The sequence below is a fragment of the Homarus americanus genome, unplaced genomic scaffold (assembly GCF_018991925.1).
Source record: "Homarus americanus isolate GMGI-L3 unplaced genomic scaffold, GMGI_Hamer_2.0 scaffold7626, whole genome shotgun sequence".
In the NCBI taxonomy this organism is placed as follows: domain Eukaryota; kingdom Metazoa; phylum Arthropoda; class Malacostraca; order Decapoda; family Nephropidae; genus Homarus; species Homarus americanus.
Genome location: NW_024718273.1, coordinates 18,279,986 through 18,296,897, shown reverse-complemented (window position 1 = coordinate 18,296,897; position 16,912 = coordinate 18,279,986). Strand labels below are relative to the sequence as shown.

The following is a 16,912-nucleotide window of genomic DNA, read 5'->3' as shown; positions in this document are numbered from 1 at the left end:
ATGATGTGTGATGTCCCCATGGTTAATGATGTGTGGTGTCTTCATGGTTCACTCATAAGTTTATGGATAGAGTGATAAAGAGAAATGTGGACAGGGGTGACTGGTTCAGGAGCAAAACAGGAAAAGGAAGGTAGGGTGTGGCTGTCCTTATGGTGGATGATGCAATGTTTTTCTTGAGAAGACTAAACAAGAGTTGTTAAAGTTGGTGAAGAACTCATGAGTCCATAATAAAAGGAAATGTAAAGAAAAATACTAAAAGAAGTAAGGACAAAGTTTGAATTGTGAATCAAAATTTAAATTATGATGTAACATGAAGAGTGAAGGAGGTTAAAGACTTAAAGAATTTGGGAGTAATGATATGGTAGAATAGTGTAATGGAAAGTGAGATTTGAAGTGAGAAAAATACATTGGGGGAGGGGGAAGGTGGTTGGAGAACTGGGAATTATCAAGGGACAGAATGTAAGCTTGGAGGCAAAGATGGAACTCAAGACAGTTTTTTGCTTCCAAACTTTAACTTATGGTAGTGATGCTTGGGCTTGAGAATGACCTGATACTTAGGTTACAGAAGTGAGATCCTCGAGAGCTGCGTCTGTGGTTACCAGAATCAAAGGATGTTTGGAGGTGCAGAAGATGTATACTACCGAGTGGTGGATAGATTAAGTGAGGTGATATGGATAGTTGAGAAGGATACAAGAGAATAGGATAGTAGAGAGGGAATGTAGCAGGTTGTACTAAGTAATGGGAGACCACCTACATCAGGGAGAGAAAGTTAGAGCATACATACAGGAGAGAATAGGGGGCAAAGAAGGTATTTAGTGATAGGTTGGCCTGGAGGCACGTGTGTTATGGTCAGCCCTTCAGATGGGAGCTCCCTGGAGGGGTGAGAGTCAACAGAGGAAGACACTGTATAAGGTAAGAACATTTTACCAAAAAATTTTATTGAGAATTTTTGAATACCTAAAGTTGGGTGAAGTTCCTTTGGAATAATTACACACCTTAAGTGATGGCACGTGAACCACCTCATTGTACTGATCTCTTGTGAGGATAGTGACAATGGCAGGCCACCCTGCCCTCATGTCATCCCTGCTGTACAACACCTCACATGCCCGCACATCAACATAAGAATCAGGCTGCAGCCATCGAGCCAATCGTCCACCGCTGGTACCTCCTGCGCACGATACAAAGTCACGCAGGAACAAGCGTTCATTGGAGTGGCAACTGTGAGGAAATTTCAAGATATTACTTGATAATGTCAATATGTATCATAATAAAATACTTCTACAGTATACACCCATAAATTTATCTATGGCTTATTCAGTTGTTACATCAAATACATAAATACTGTTCAAGATTTTGTGTGCTGTCCACTGTTTACTGAAAGGCTAAAGAAGAGAACTTCGGGGAGATTACTTCATTTAAATGACGTTCACAACCCGTAGTTTCTCATAACTCAGCAGCCTTGGCATGTATGATGGGAGATGTAGATAATAAAATACCCAAATATTATCAGTACAATACAGAATAGTTCAGAAAGAATAAAAAAGTTGCCACTAATTCTTATTACATTACCAACTAGTCTTCAATAGTACTAAAGCATAATTAGTTCCCTCTATTACATCCCACTTGCTCCTTCCTTCCTTATTCTCTCTCTTCATCATCATCATCGTATCTTTTACATTCTCTTCCTCTTATGGTTCTCTTTTTCACTTTCTTCCCAATTTCCATCTTTTGTCCCCTTACCATCACCAACACACTCCCACACATATCCTTCAGTCTCCACCATCACCAACACACTCCCACACATATCCTTCAGTCTCCACCATCACCAACACACTCCCACACATATCCTTCAGTCTCCACCATCACCAACACACTCCCACACATATCCTTCAGTCTCCACCATCACCAACACACTCCCACACATATCCTACAGTCTCCACCATCACCAACACACTCCCACACACATCCTACAGTCTCCACCATCACCAACACACTCCCACACATATCCTACAGTCTCCACCATCACCAACACACTCCCACACATATCCTACAGTCTCCACCATCACCAACACACTCCCACACATATCCTTCAGTCTCCACCATCACCAACACACTCCCACACATATCCTACAGTCTCCACCATCACCAACACACTCCCTCACATGTCCTTCAGTCTCCACCATCACACATGCACACACAAAAAAATCCCCAGTACTTGCATGAACTACATGATAGAGTAAAGTAAAGGAGTATGAACAAAGGAGATAACTGAAATGAGTGAGGTCACATCCTCTCCTGAAAACAGCTAAGAACTATTCTTAGAAATGACAACTTCCTGTCCCACACTCATGATAAGGTCAGAGAAAGGGGACTCACACACCACCACTTGGTCTCTAAAACAGTTGTGTAAAATCTGGTCAAGTGTCTGGTGTGTATATGTGTGGAGCTGAAACATTACCACAAAGACAGAACATGTTGAAGCTTCTCCTTGGGATATGTCTCCTGGGGGGGTGTGCGAGACATGTTTATGGAAACAAAACAATTCTCGCTAATGATAACGCGGAAAATTATTTTTCTGGAGCAGTAGTCAATCCCGAAGATAAATTTTCTTCCGGGCCAACACATGCATCCGGTAATCAACCACAATATGATGGAGGAAAACCACCTTTTGTGGCTCCAGGCATCAGGATGACCAAAAATGAAAGTGATTATAGAAATAAACCAAACTTAGAAGTAGTGCCCAGAGATGCACACATATCCACCAATACTTCAACATGGAGACCCAGCAGACCACCACCTTCAGAAGACAACAATAGACTATCACCTTCAGAAGACAAGAGTGGACCACCACCTTCAGAAGACAACAGTGGACCACCACCTTCAGAAGACAACAGTGGACCACCACCTTCAGAAGACAAGAGTGGACCATCACCTTCAGAAGACAACAGTGGACCACCACCTTCAGAAGACAACAGTGGACCATCACCTTCAGAAGACAACAGCAGACCACCACCTTCAGAAGACAACAGAGGACCACCACCTTCAGAAGACAACAGTGGACCACCACCTTCAGAAGACAACAGCAGACCACCACCTTCAGAAGACAACAGTGGACCACCACCTTCAGAAGACAACAGCAGACCACCACCTTCAGAAGACAACAGAGGACCACCACCTTCAGAAGACAACAGTGGACCATCACCTTCAGAAGACAACAGTGGACCACCACCTTCAGAAGACAACAGCAGACCACCACCTTCAGAAGACAACAGCAGACCACCACCTTCAGCAGACAACAGTGGACCACCACCTACAGAAGACAACAGTAAGCCATATGATTCACCTGTAATACACGAGGCAGCCATTCAGGATGACAGAGAAGGACCTGGGTTATCAGATAAAGGAGAAACTCACAAAGAAGAAATTTATTCTGAGAGAGGCAACACTGAGGGTCTTCACCAGGGCACTGAAACACAGCCACAAGACGAAACAGATAAGAATAATGACAGTACTTATACAAGTATGGAGACTAACAGAAGCTCTCATGACGACAAAGGTTAGTACAGTACAGTACATAATATATCATCTTGTCAACTTTAACTATATACGTACAGTACAGGATAATTAGTAAACCAGTGTGAGTAAGTCAACTTCAGTTGTATGTTCAGACAAACAACACAGCAGTTTAGCTTGTAAACAAACCTTCAAAATACTGTATCATATTCATACAGGAAGTATTTCATGTCATGTTTGACTCCTCATTAATACAGTTGATAATACAAGTACGGTACAGGACTATATTATCTGGCAAACTTCCAACCAGAAACAAACCCGATTCAGGAATTTCTGAATCTTGGAAATAATAGGACTAAAAATTTCATATTACTGTACAGTATATCAAATAATGTAAGGAAAAATATGTGTCAAAGCTGAGAGGATGTGACCCCACAGGTATAGTATACTGAGTACCTGACCTCATGATAATGTTACCTTCCTGAAAAGAGTGAAAACCACATCATAAAATGAAAACTATAAATGTAATCATATTTACCCAAGAACCACCATACTGTACTGTACTACATTACTCAAAAATAAGTCTCCAACAAGTACAGTAATAAAATGACACCTTGTAATGCAATTTAAATATCTGCATGGTTAAAACTTTAATATATATATATATATATATATATATATATATATATATATATATATATGTGTGTGTGTGTGTGTGTGTGTATATGTATGCGTGAGAAAATTTCACCGTAGTTTAACATTTTCACCATAACTCATCACTGTAGCCACATTCCTGCCAGGCGGAGCCGAGGTGTGGTTATTTTCAACCATATCAGATATATGTACATAAATATACACATCATCTTATCACACACACACACACACACACACACACACACACACACACACACACACACACACACACACACACACACACACACACACACACACACACACACACACACACACACACACACACACACACACACACACACACACACACACACACACACACACACACACACACACACACACACACACACACACACACACACACACACACACACACACACACACACACACACACACACACACACACACACACACACACACACACACACACACACACACACACACACACACACACACACACACACACACACACACACACACACACACACACACACACACACACACACACACACACACACACACACACACACACACACACACACACACACACACACACACACACACACACACACACACACACACACACACACACACACACACACACACACACACACACACACACACACACACACACACACACACACACACACACACACACACACACACACACACACACACACACACACACACACACACACACACACACACACACACACACACACACACACACACACACACACACACACACACACACACACACACACACACACACACACACACACACACACACACACACACACACACACACACACACACACACACACACACACACACACACACACACACACACACACACACACACACACACACACACACACACACACACACACACATTGTTCCAAAAACTGTAAAAAAAATAATTATCATAAGGTCAAACATATGAAGGGAATAAACATTTCTTTGTGCATGAGTGGTGGAAGGGGAGGAGGGAGAGTCAGCATCCACACATTTTGCAGATCCTGTTCAACTGAACAGTGCTGATGATAAGATAAGCGATACACCGAATAACAAAAGGGAGATCATCAAGGGTGTGCGTTTGTTGATAACGAGACAATCAAGAATGATTGTATAAAATGCTACAATTATTTGCTGAATGAGGAGTCTAAACTGAACAGAGACAGCCAAGAAGCAGCAGAGCCACAACAAGGACCATTCCCAAGGATTGAAAGAGAATTGGTGAAGACAGTTATTAGCTCTGGATAGTTGGTGAAATAATGGAAGCATCAGACGACATTCTACCACATGACTCTCAGTTTGTTCCAACTCACATGCAAGAAATTCAATAAACTTCTGCTTGATGAAAGGGTTGGAGGGAAATAAATCTCTCCTCATAAAGAGGTCTGTGTCAACTGTGAACTTGACCAGAAGACTAAAGCATCCCACTGCAACAAACATGTGCACTGTCTTGATAAAAGGGAAAACTGTTATTGATGTATTTCCATTATACAGTGAGCATAATTGACAGAGTCCACTAGTATGCTCTGAAAAGACCTGTAAATGGTTCAAGAAAAATGATGCACCAATGCACCACCATCTAGCACAACTACTGGGTTATCACTCACACTGGCATTATACTCAGGCAACATACACCATAATGTATCAGATAGATGAGCTTTGGTTACCTGATACTGTACACTGATTTATTGCTCCTATGGGTAAGAGCTCATACTTTAATAGGTCATTCATATTCATTCCCAGTTGGACACCACTTGTGAAGAACTTTTTTGATAAAATTTCTGATCACATTTGTAGGATCATAGAAGCTAAGACAAGAGAGAGAGAGAGAGGATGTGCTACAAAAGCTCCATTATCAGAAAATTTTACACTTCCTGTGAAAGTTAACACATTTCCTTTTTATGGCTTGAGTCCTTCACTACAGAAGTCTGGTATTATCCTGGACCCATCTGTATAACCCACTTTAGTCTGGAATTCCCATTAAATAACGAACATATTTCCTGTTAGAGATATAATACAGGATATCAAAATCGGCCAAGCAGTAAACTATGGACATTAAGTATACTATGCTAATTATGAATAAAAAATAAATAAATAAAAAATACTGTACAGAAGATTGTCACATCCCCTGGTGATACATCTGTGAACTACAAATTTACTTCTAACTGTAAAAAAAAGACCAAGAACATAAAGATGCCTCAGATACACCTAACAAAAAACTGAACTGAGGATGAGGAGAGAAAGCTGCCTTCCATCCAACTTGTAGTCCATGCAAGAAACGAGAAAATTAAAGCTTCAGACAAAATAAGGTGACAAAACTAAACCAGGTCATAGTTGACTCAGAGGTCTGATCAGTTGTAAGAAATTTGCACATATCACACTGAAGAAGCCAACCTCCCAAATATAATGAGGGAGAGTCCTGAGCCACTCCCCTAGCTACAAGACAAGGCATTACTCAAACTAGTACCAATTCAAAGTTGGCTCACCAGAGTATGTCCTTGGCACAGAATAGCTGCCCTATAGGAAGGAGTCAAATACTAATCTGTTCTATTACCCACAAGGAAGAGCATCACTAGTACATGTAATTAGTACTATAGCCAACTGGTCATCATAAGTTCCCTGATAAAACAACCTCTGTACAGCATCTTCTGCAGCCAACTACTCTACCCAAAGATGAATCCAAGATCAAGATTTGTCAATGAACTCCCCTTCATAGTGTTATAGCTTATTCCAGGTCAATCCAAGTGTCATACATATGTCTGAGGGTTGGCGACCATAACCCCCCACTCAAGACACTTTGTATCACTCCTGGAAACAAGCTTTAAATTTCATTCATCCAGCACTGTTTGTATCTTCCCCTAGGCCTCCTACCTTCACCTTTATCTACTAACCCTTCATATTTAGTTTTCAGGCCAAAGAATCGCATATTTTGCATTCTTCTTGTTGCTCCACTCCATATTAAAACAACCTCCTTTGTTTTTCTATCAGTAAAATTAAATTTCATCTTTCTCCTGTATCATCACATTTCAAAGGCCTCTAGATTCCTTTGAGTACAGGTATCTGCCTAACCCCTTTGTTACTGGGACGCCATATTGTATTCCTTATTTTGCTAATGCCGGACGACTTTCTTTAGTAGAGAGGGGAACCAGTACATCCTAAAACAGTATTGATCATACATTGTCTTCCAGGTGCTTCTTACTCAACCTTAAATCTAAGGCTCTTTCTGAGATCTCTCATATTATCAAATGCCTTTTTTCCCATGACCGATGCAAAAATTGTCTAATTTCTTCATATCTACAGTACAGTACCTTCAAAATTTATCACTTCCCAAATACAAAAAACTTTACAAGTGATAAATACCCTGTTGCCTACAGTCACCTTATATCTTAGGATTCAAAGTGAATTTGGACACAACAATTACTAGTGTGAACAACGTTAATCCTAAGCCCTTTTTTCTATAACCATAAAATATTAATAGTTCAGTACAGGGAACTTCATCTGTTAATGACAATATTTTGGGCACTGATAAACAGTTCTGAAGATTAAGTCGGTTGTCTAAAAAAATTGAGAAAATCAATAAAAATTATACTGCATCATCCTCTCTATATTATACTACACATAAAATAATACAGTTATGTTAAATTACAGTACAGTGCAGTACAGTACAGTACCTGGTAACCTCAGACACATAATTCTTGAACAGCAAATGGTATTACAGACTATAGTAACAGAATTATCAAACTCAACTTGGCCTGAATGCTGTAGTCGGGTTACAAACAAAACTTTAAAAAGCATTGTATCTGGTAATATAAAATTTTTGGCTTGCAGATTATAGTGCTCTCATTGTAGATAGTAATGAAACATTGCACAACTATAAACACTGTTTCAATGTGACATATGATCCTATACTTCATCCTCTACATTCAAGACAAGTACACTTCTGTATACTGTATGTCTGTTTAAAACTCTTTCGATGAATTTATCATTATTTCTCTCAATTGCCCACAAACATCTCATTTTTCCAATATTCTTAATAAAATCAATTTTCTTAGCCAAACCCCTCTACTTCATCATGGTCAGCAATAACAAGCCGAGATGTTATAAGAAACAGCATACTGCCCTCATTAGTTTTCTAACCTATCCAGTAATTCCTATTGTAGATCTAAGGAGATATATATTTACCCAGATGCACCTCATGACCACCGACACACACCACCTTCAGACCCCGAGGTGATGGACCCGAGGACCCCTAGAACAATTGACCTGTGCTCTAACTGTCTTTGTGATCCTCCAAAAAGGAACGTCGTCTGTAAGCACGATCATCTGAATGATGTAAGTGGAAACCCTTGGCTTGGTAAAAAAAAAAAAGATAACTCAACTCTATACAGTATATTGTACTGTACAGTATGGTAGAATATACTGCATTTACAAAGACATTCTACAAAAACATTTTGGTTATGATAATCAATGAAGACAGCTACTTGAACTGTACTTAAATTTGTACAACAGCACATTTCCTTCTGTTGACATTACTAAAGTGTTTGGTGCTTGTCCATTATGAGGTTCTGATTTATGAGAGACCTAAGATTGATCTATTTTCATGATAAGCCCAGGACCCCTGAAGCTTGAGAAAGCCTCGCGCACACTCCTCGAAATAACTAGTTATCAACAATCATTTTCTCTGAAACATTTACAAACTGGCATGCTTTACATTATACACATACACTGCATGGGCCCATTTAGGAAGAGACACATGGGAATTAAAATAAAAAAATTGCACTCCTTATGGAAGCTGGAAATCTTTCCTTCTGTTTGACATTTACATGGAGTGTTTTGTCCAGTTCATCTTGATTATAGCAACTTTGACTATTAATTTCATAGTTTAGAAATCCATATTGTAAGCCAATTAATAACTGGTAAGTGATCCTCACACAGAAATACAATCTGGTAGGTACTACACGCCTGCCTCTAGTGCTGTCTGACTGAATACAGTGCAGTAGGGTCGGGGTATATCGCGAGATAGGGTCCAAGGATGTTCGCTATATACTAAATCGCAATATATAATTACATGTAATCAATGGGGAAAATAGGGTTAGGTTCTGGAGGCCAATAAAAGTGACTAAACTTGACACAAACTGGCAGTCTAAAGTTAACAGAATATAAATTGCATTGCTGGAATCCTTGCAAGACATGGAATAATTTGAATATAGACATCATATATTTTGCACAAGAGATAAAATTTTTTGTCTCTTAGAGTACATTTAAGTACTGTACAGTTTTTAAATATTTTTGGGGGCGATTTAGGGGATTTTTTGAAGTGTTTCTGACTTTATACGGCTTTTGGCATCATGTGAGGTCCCAGGAACATAACCCCACGTAAGTTGTGAGTCTACTGTAAATAAATTTATCGCTATATATAGGAAAATGTCAATAATTTCGTAGCCGCGATATAAAAAAATCGTTATATAAAGTTGCTATATACCCCGACCCTACTGTACTGTAATAAGGGAGAGTGTTTCTTTTTATATAATAAATTACAGAAAGTGTCACCCCAAAGAGAGGTAACAGTAGACATCATAATTCACCTGAATATTGTCCCCCCCCCCCATGTTTAACCACCCATGCTAACTGGGAGTTAATCTTCGGGTGATCCATAAATGATAAAATTGTGATTGGTCTTGGTCTCAGACTTTTAATTTTGATTTATTTATTATAATTTTCCCCTGCGTCTCCTTTGGTGTGGTCCCTAACCCCATAAGGTTTAAGTATTAACACTGCAGCAGACTGGTCACTCACAGAGACATGATCCTGGCAAGTTTGAGATTCATCTGTTTATGTTTAATACTGTACTACTCACTTATGGTGATGCTGGTCATTAACTAATTACAGTACTTATCTCTTTATTACTTCACTGAAATTCTTAGAGTTCAAGAGATGTAGAAATATATAAGTTTTACTTGTGAGTTGTGCCAAGTGATAATTGTGTTAATGTTTACAGGGAACATCACACCACTTGGTCCTGAATAAGGGGCTTATCCCTCACAACTCCACATCTCTACACATATTGGGTTTTGAAACAGTGATAATACATAAAGGAACATTCTCCAGCGAGAGTCTTGCGCTCCGTCAAATTCACTTTGAAAATATTGGCACGATCCGACTCTCCAAAGAATCTCTATTCTTCAATTCCAAAGCAAAGTAAGTGCAATGTTTTTGAATAATACATACTGTATTTATACTCTACATGTATATAATTATTTTAGGAAGTAATTTATGGGAGAACAATTTGGTAATCCCCAGATTACTACCAAATTGCTGTAGATATTCACCACAACAACAAGCCCCTTAACGTAGTGTAGTACACATGTTGTCACTCATCATATACTGTATAAAGTAAGACAACAAACAATACAAGTGTTACTTTACTCCTTTACAACTAATTAGGTAGTTCTTATATGTAACCAACACTTAACAACAATATATCATTAGGCAAGTGAACCACTAATTAGCAATATAATTTCTTTGAATTGTTCAGAAATTAAATACTCCTAACAGACAATAAGCTCATAATCTTCCCACAGAGAAAACATGGAGACAGTGGTATTATTCACAAGATGCAACATCAAGGAAATACCAACAGAAGCTGTCACTCAATACTCAAGAAGTAAGGACCAGAGAAATGACATAGACTTAGAGGAGACAAGATTCTTGACCATGCAGTTTAGGTGGTGAGTCATATGAGAGAGAGAGAGAGAGAGAGAGAGAGAGAGAGAGAGAAAGAGAGAAAGAGAGAAAGAGAGAAAGTGAAAGTGTGTGTGTGTGTGTGTGTGTGTGTGTGTGTGTAGTGGGGATTTTGAGATTTTTGGACAACTTTTATATTTTTTTCCTACAATCATGGAATATTCTCATTATTTCTACCTTGACAACAAAATATGCAACTGATAATATTGAATTAATGAGGGTTCAGTGTGTGTAAACATTTTAAATGAATCTGAATAATTTAATAGTAATGCTTGTGCTTGATTTACAGGTGCAACATAACAACCATCAGAAGTTATGCATTTTACCAGGCAAGACTTCTTTACTTTACGATGAGCCACACTAAGGTAACACTCAGAGACAAGGTCACACCTCTCTCTACATTTACTGTCAACACTGGATGGAATATGAATAACATCACATGTTTATGAAGTGCTACTCATAGTTATATCTTATTGATAAACAAATACTGTATGTGCTCTTTAGGATTCATCAACACATTATTCTCCATAAATATTTATATCTGTATACACAGTACAGTATAGTCTGCATTTACGCGGTCAATTGAACACGTGGAGGTCCGCGTAAACCGAGAAACGCGTAAACGAAATAACAGAACATATGGGATTAATTGAAATAGAGACTGGACCGACCCCCAAACTACACTTTTTCCGACACAATACGTACATTGTAGTAAAAATAACATCTTAATTTTATGATGGTATGCACACACAATTAATATTTAAAAGAAATATCAATAATATTAGGTTATTTTACACTTACGTTAGTAGAAAAGATGGGTCAGCACACGTGGATGGCGGCTGGTTCCGAGGCAGAGGGCAGATTAGTTGCCCTCCGGTGAATCACTTTCACTACTCGCAGAGGTTTGCAGGGCCTCCCAGACAAACCCCTCAAAGTCCATATCCTCACTATCACTATCACTGACTTGGGCTGGCTGTGGTTGTGGTGGGTTGCGGGCGAAGAAGTCCTTAATACTACATTGACGACTAGCATTGATGTTGTCGAGATAGATCTGGATATACGGCTCCATAACTTTCGACAGATGGTTATTAGACACTTCATACTGATGCTTGTCTGGGTCGTTGTCAAGGATGAGCTTCATTGTCTCCCCCAACTCGATGATTTCCTTCACATAATCATGGCTTGGTCCAGGTAATTCAAGGTTTTTCTGGGGTGGTGGGGGTCCAGCGGAAGCCATTGTGAGGGGAATAGCGGGCACAAGAGAGAACTGTATACGCGGACTGAGAACAATGAGACTGGCCCGGCTAGGTCAGCGACTTCTGGTGGCAGGGCACGTCATGTTACATTAGACCAATCACAGCTAGAGGCGGAGGGAATGCGTGGGTGGTAAGGATGCGTGGCCCAATCACAGTCCGATACGTCATATGACGTCAGTGATAACGTAAGAGCGACCTAATGCGCACCCCTCACCGCGCCGCTTCCCGCGTATGGTCAAGAATGGACCGCGTGAGTAAAAAATGGCGAGGTGCGTCTGGACCTCTCCAGCCGCTCGCCGCGTAAATGATGAAATTTACCGTGTAATTAAAACATTTCATTCTGGCAAGGCACCGTGTAAATGACCAAACGAGTAACAAGAACCGCGTAAATCCAGACTATACTGTATACTGTACTATATTATAATATAATATATAATGTACAGGTATATACAGTACATATATGGTACAAAATGTTACTAAACATAATATTAAACATTTTATAGGTGGAACATATGGAAGAAAACTGTATATATCTGGACATTTATGAAGAGTGGGTTGTGGAAGACAGTCACCTTCCTAAGCTTGAGCAGCAAACCATCAGTTTACGGGCACAGATGATAGTTGTGTTTTCCCGTAACATCATTGACGGACTAGAGAACAGGTCCTTGAACATTAATTCATCTAATCAGGTAAGACGGTCAAGATATTGTTACAAGTCTAACTTACTTTAGAAGATAACGTAATTGGCAAGTAAATTATATTCAGGGAAACAAAACTTAAGGAGTGATCTTGAAATCCTATTTCATACCAGACTAGTAGAGTGCTGGGGTCAGGAGACTCATTTACTGTACTGTAAAGTCAGTGATTCTCTGGGATGAACACCAGGTTCCTAGGGAGCCAACACCTGTACCTAGCAATCTAAAAACTGAGTTAAATAAAAAAATAAACAAAGCTTCCCAACTTGATCTTTTGGGAGAACTTATTATGGCAGCTCCCCTTAGCCTAAAGGGAGAAGGTTAAGTCTTTGCCATGAGGTAAGACTTTGCACTCCTCCATCCAATTTTGTTCTCGTTCAGTCATAAAACAATTACGAAGGATCAATCACCTCAATTTTAGCTCAGTCAGCTACTCTACTCAGTGGAAGGAGGGGATTGGAATTGCTCTATCCTGGCTCTGTGAGAAAACAATTCTCACCACAGTAGTATTTTAAACTTAACATTGTAGTTTTTTCTGTATGTCCTCCCAGCCATCCAACACAGAATAGTGTACTTAAATATGTATGTAATATATTATACAGTATTAGTATTCCTCTAGTTTCTTAACTCTTTGTTTGTGGCTCGTGGTAAATTTGCCGTGCACTACATGCTCAAATATCATGAAAAATTAATGCTCTTAAAAATGATTGTTTCACCTTACCAAGTTAAAGGTACAGTATACAACTTGCTAATGGCAAAAAATAAATAAATTATCTAGTTTGGTTTAATAGTGAAGAGCTCCTGTGTTGCACGAAGTAGATGGTTCTGGGTAACAAGGAGGACACCAACATACTGTACAGTACTTCCTCCTTGATGACCATGTGTGTACTGAGGTGCAGCTGGGAGTAAGGGGGTGGTGTATGGGACCCTGGATTTCTATGGAACACTGTCTATGAGTCACATAGTACTGTACGTACTTTTACAAACTGTTGCCAAAATTTTGGCAGCCTGCTGCCTTATCCATAGTGGCCAGTGTGCATTCTGGACCCTACAGTATTCTTTTAGTTGTCTTCATTTAGCCTTAACCAATATTTAGTCAATTAAAACAACTATGAACACTCACATTGATAATTGCACTTCACTCCATTGAGTCATTAGTGAGACTTACACCACCACTAAATTTTTCAACAGTCACAGAAAATTCTTACTCCTTATGTAAGGTCACTAGAAATTTATCTGGTAAGACTCACTGGTATATCTAGACAGTTCAATTATGTATTTTCTTAATTTTACTTCCTATGTGTATGAAAATGTTAGAATGAGGTAACTATTATACACAAATTTGGTCACATGTGCAGTAAAACAGTGTGCAGCCAGCAAGTCTTAACAAGTGGTACACCAATATACTGTACAGAATATGTGTGCTGCATGAAAGTTTTCTGTCACTAATACTGTATACTGCTTACTCAACAGGTGTTGTTTGAATACAACTCAGTCTCTCATCTGGGGTCAGAAGCACTGATGGGAATAAAGCCATCAGGATATGCACGTGGAGCAAACATAGTCTTCCTCAACAACTCAATTGCAAAAGCAGATAACGGATCTCTTGCCACCAGCAGAAATTATCCAGCTCATGAACGTAAAGTACTGGATAACAAGTTTGGCATTGTTTGTGACTGCAATATCAAACTCAATTTCAGACACCTTCTGGGCATCACTACAGAGAATGACTACTATGATCAATCAACTTACCAGACAGTGATTGAAAAATCCCTCTGTCAAAGGTTTGCTGAAGTAGAAACATATAAATATATTGAAAGCTATTACAATGAAGAATGCACACCACTGCCACTCCCAATCATCATATCAGCATCAATTGTCTTGGCACTAATAATCATCACCATTATAGTATGTGTAGTCTGCACCCAGCGTGCGGCAAGGGCAAAGGAGGAGGCAAATTATCTTGGGGAATGCTGCTACTCCCATAGCTTTTCAACTCTTCACTCTAACCCTGGACCCCTCGTGCCATTACAAAATCATCAGTGTCAATCCTGGGAACGAGGTAATAATATTCAATCATGGGTAATGGCAGTGCCAGAAGTTAAAACATATCAAGAGACAGAAGTGGAGATGCATTATGAACACACAGAACCCATGAATGTCAGTTTAAGAGGCTCATATCCTGAACCCCTTATTGATTTCCATCGAAAGACTCAGGTTCGTGCTTCATGTCCTTTCAACTAAAACTTGGATAAAGTAAAGTGTAATGATGATTGGCTGCTTAGATGAGAAACTCACAAATATTGAATCAATGAGTCTCATATCTATGGAACTTCTGAACCAAACTTAAAAAAGAAAAAAAAATCATATATTTACAGCACAAGCACCTGCAGTCCTGTATAAGCATCAATAAACATTTAGATGCTGCATTATCCCCGGCTTACATAGCAAAATACTTGACTGTGGGTGACAACAATACATCTATATAATGACTGAATAAGTGATCATAGTTTTATCACTGAATTGTTAAAAGGTTAAAAAAAATTAAAAATATAAATGTGATGTTTCATAATTTGTTGATGAAATAGTGACAGAATCATAATACATTGTCATAAACCAATCCACTAGTGTTATAATCAAGAAGAGTTCATCTACTTCACACACTCACTCCAGCTGTATATAATTGCTACCTGAAAAGTTTGCTTAAGTTTTAATAATAATGATGTGTGAGGACAAACCTCTTTTGGATGATGTGAACATTAGGCACCCCAGCTTAATTCACCTCATGATTAAACATCCTAACCTAACATAGAGTAACCCCCCCCCTCCCTGGTGATAAGGTGTATTATCAACAGGTAAAAAAAAGCTGGGGTGCCTAATCTTCACATGACCTCTTGTTTGATACTCAATGTACATAACTGTTACCATAATAAAATCCATGTACAATATATTTATGATGTAGTTTTAAGTTACTATCTGTAGCCTATACATATTAAAACAATTTTTTTTACATTTTTAAACTCTTTTAAATATCCCATCCACATGTTATTCAACTGTTTCTCTTTTTGATATTGATAAGTTTCCCTTCATTAATCTTTCTCTGTTTCCCCCCTTTTTCATGTCTTAGTCTTCAAATCTCATTGTGTCACTATTCTTTCTCTTGTTCTCAGCCTTGTTAGTTTCCTTAATTTAGTGACCAGACAATAAATCTCTATCACCAGCATTTGTTTACTTCCTCACTCAACATCGGTGCGTGCCTGCCCGCCCGCCCGCCCACCCACACACACACACACACACCTGTACCAACACAGGTGTGGGTGGCCTTCTTCCCCAAACACCCATATAAAAACAGCAGCTCTTATGATGTGTACTATGTGATCCGTGTGTGCCTCTGTCTAACACGTCACTGTATCCTGGTATACAGTTGTCAATCAGTGCAGCTTTGTATGAGAGAGTCTGTCTAAATATGTCCAAGATTTTCTGTAATACCCGAGATGATGCAGCAATTACATGAAATACCTAGTTACACAAGTCTCCTGTAATGTATTTAACTCAAGCACTGTACCCATACCTCTATGGTCAGACACATCTACTGTGTGTGTGGGAACATGTAAACAGCCGAGTAAAGAAACACAGTTGCGTAAATATGAGTGACGCACGTTCTGTCGACCACCACAATGACCTACTTGGAAATTCCATCAAGGTCTTATGTACTATATACTGTATCTTCTAATAAAATAACCTTTAACTTTATAAATACAGTGTACAGTGTCTTCATACAGGGTCATTACAGTTTTACAAGAAACTCAAACAGTTTATTACTATGTACAGGTAATTGTACACCTTCCCTAACAATGTACACAATACGTACTGTACTGTAAATGAAACGGTAATTTAGAGCTAAGAAAGACACCACATCATAGTCAGACATCCTGTTTAAGATTCTGGGAACAGGAGCAAGGCTGTTTGTCTGTCTCTCCTGTCAACATTAAATTGACC

The 16,912-nt window shown here is 39.1% G+C and overlaps 2 protein-coding genes across 2 annotated transcripts in view; one reads left to right on the top strand and one right to left on the bottom strand.

Annotated features, from left to right (window-relative positions):
- Positions 1-16,912, bottom strand: part of LOC121859514 (E3 ubiquitin-protein ligase MYCBP2-like) — a 162,595-nt gene that overhangs the window by 64,723 nt on the left and 80,960 nt on the right. Inside the window, exon 44 of the mRNA XM_042356373.1 lies at positions 996-1,218. Coding sequence (XP_042212307.1) covers positions 996-1,218 — 223 coding nt within the window. The remainder of the gene's footprint in view (positions 1-995; positions 1,219-16,912) is intronic.
- LOC121859512 lies at positions 2,387-15,923 on the top strand. Its single transcript, XM_042356369.1, has 7 exons — positions 2,387-3,556; positions 8,408-8,553; positions 10,220-10,419; positions 10,803-10,949; positions 11,252-11,327; positions 12,722-12,907; positions 14,387-15,923. Exons 1-7 carry the CDS (start codon positions 2,437-2,439, stop codon positions 15,155-15,157), a joined length of 2,646 nt encoding a protein of 881 aa, XP_042212303.1. The 5' UTR covers positions 2,387-2,436; the 3' UTR covers positions 15,158-15,923.

Coding starts and splice junctions, on each gene's coding strand:
- LOC121859512 (XM_042356369.1), top strand. CDS start 2,437: ATGTGTGGAGCTGAAACATTACCACAAAGACAGAACATGTTGAAGCTT. Junction 3,557..8,407: donor AAGCTCTCATGACGACAAAG/GTTAGTACAGTA, acceptor ATATTTACCCAG/ATGCACCTCATGACCACCGA. Junction 10,950..11,251: donor TTGACCATGCAGTTTAGGTG/GTGAGTCATATG, acceptor CTTGATTTACAG/GTGCAACATAACAACCATCA.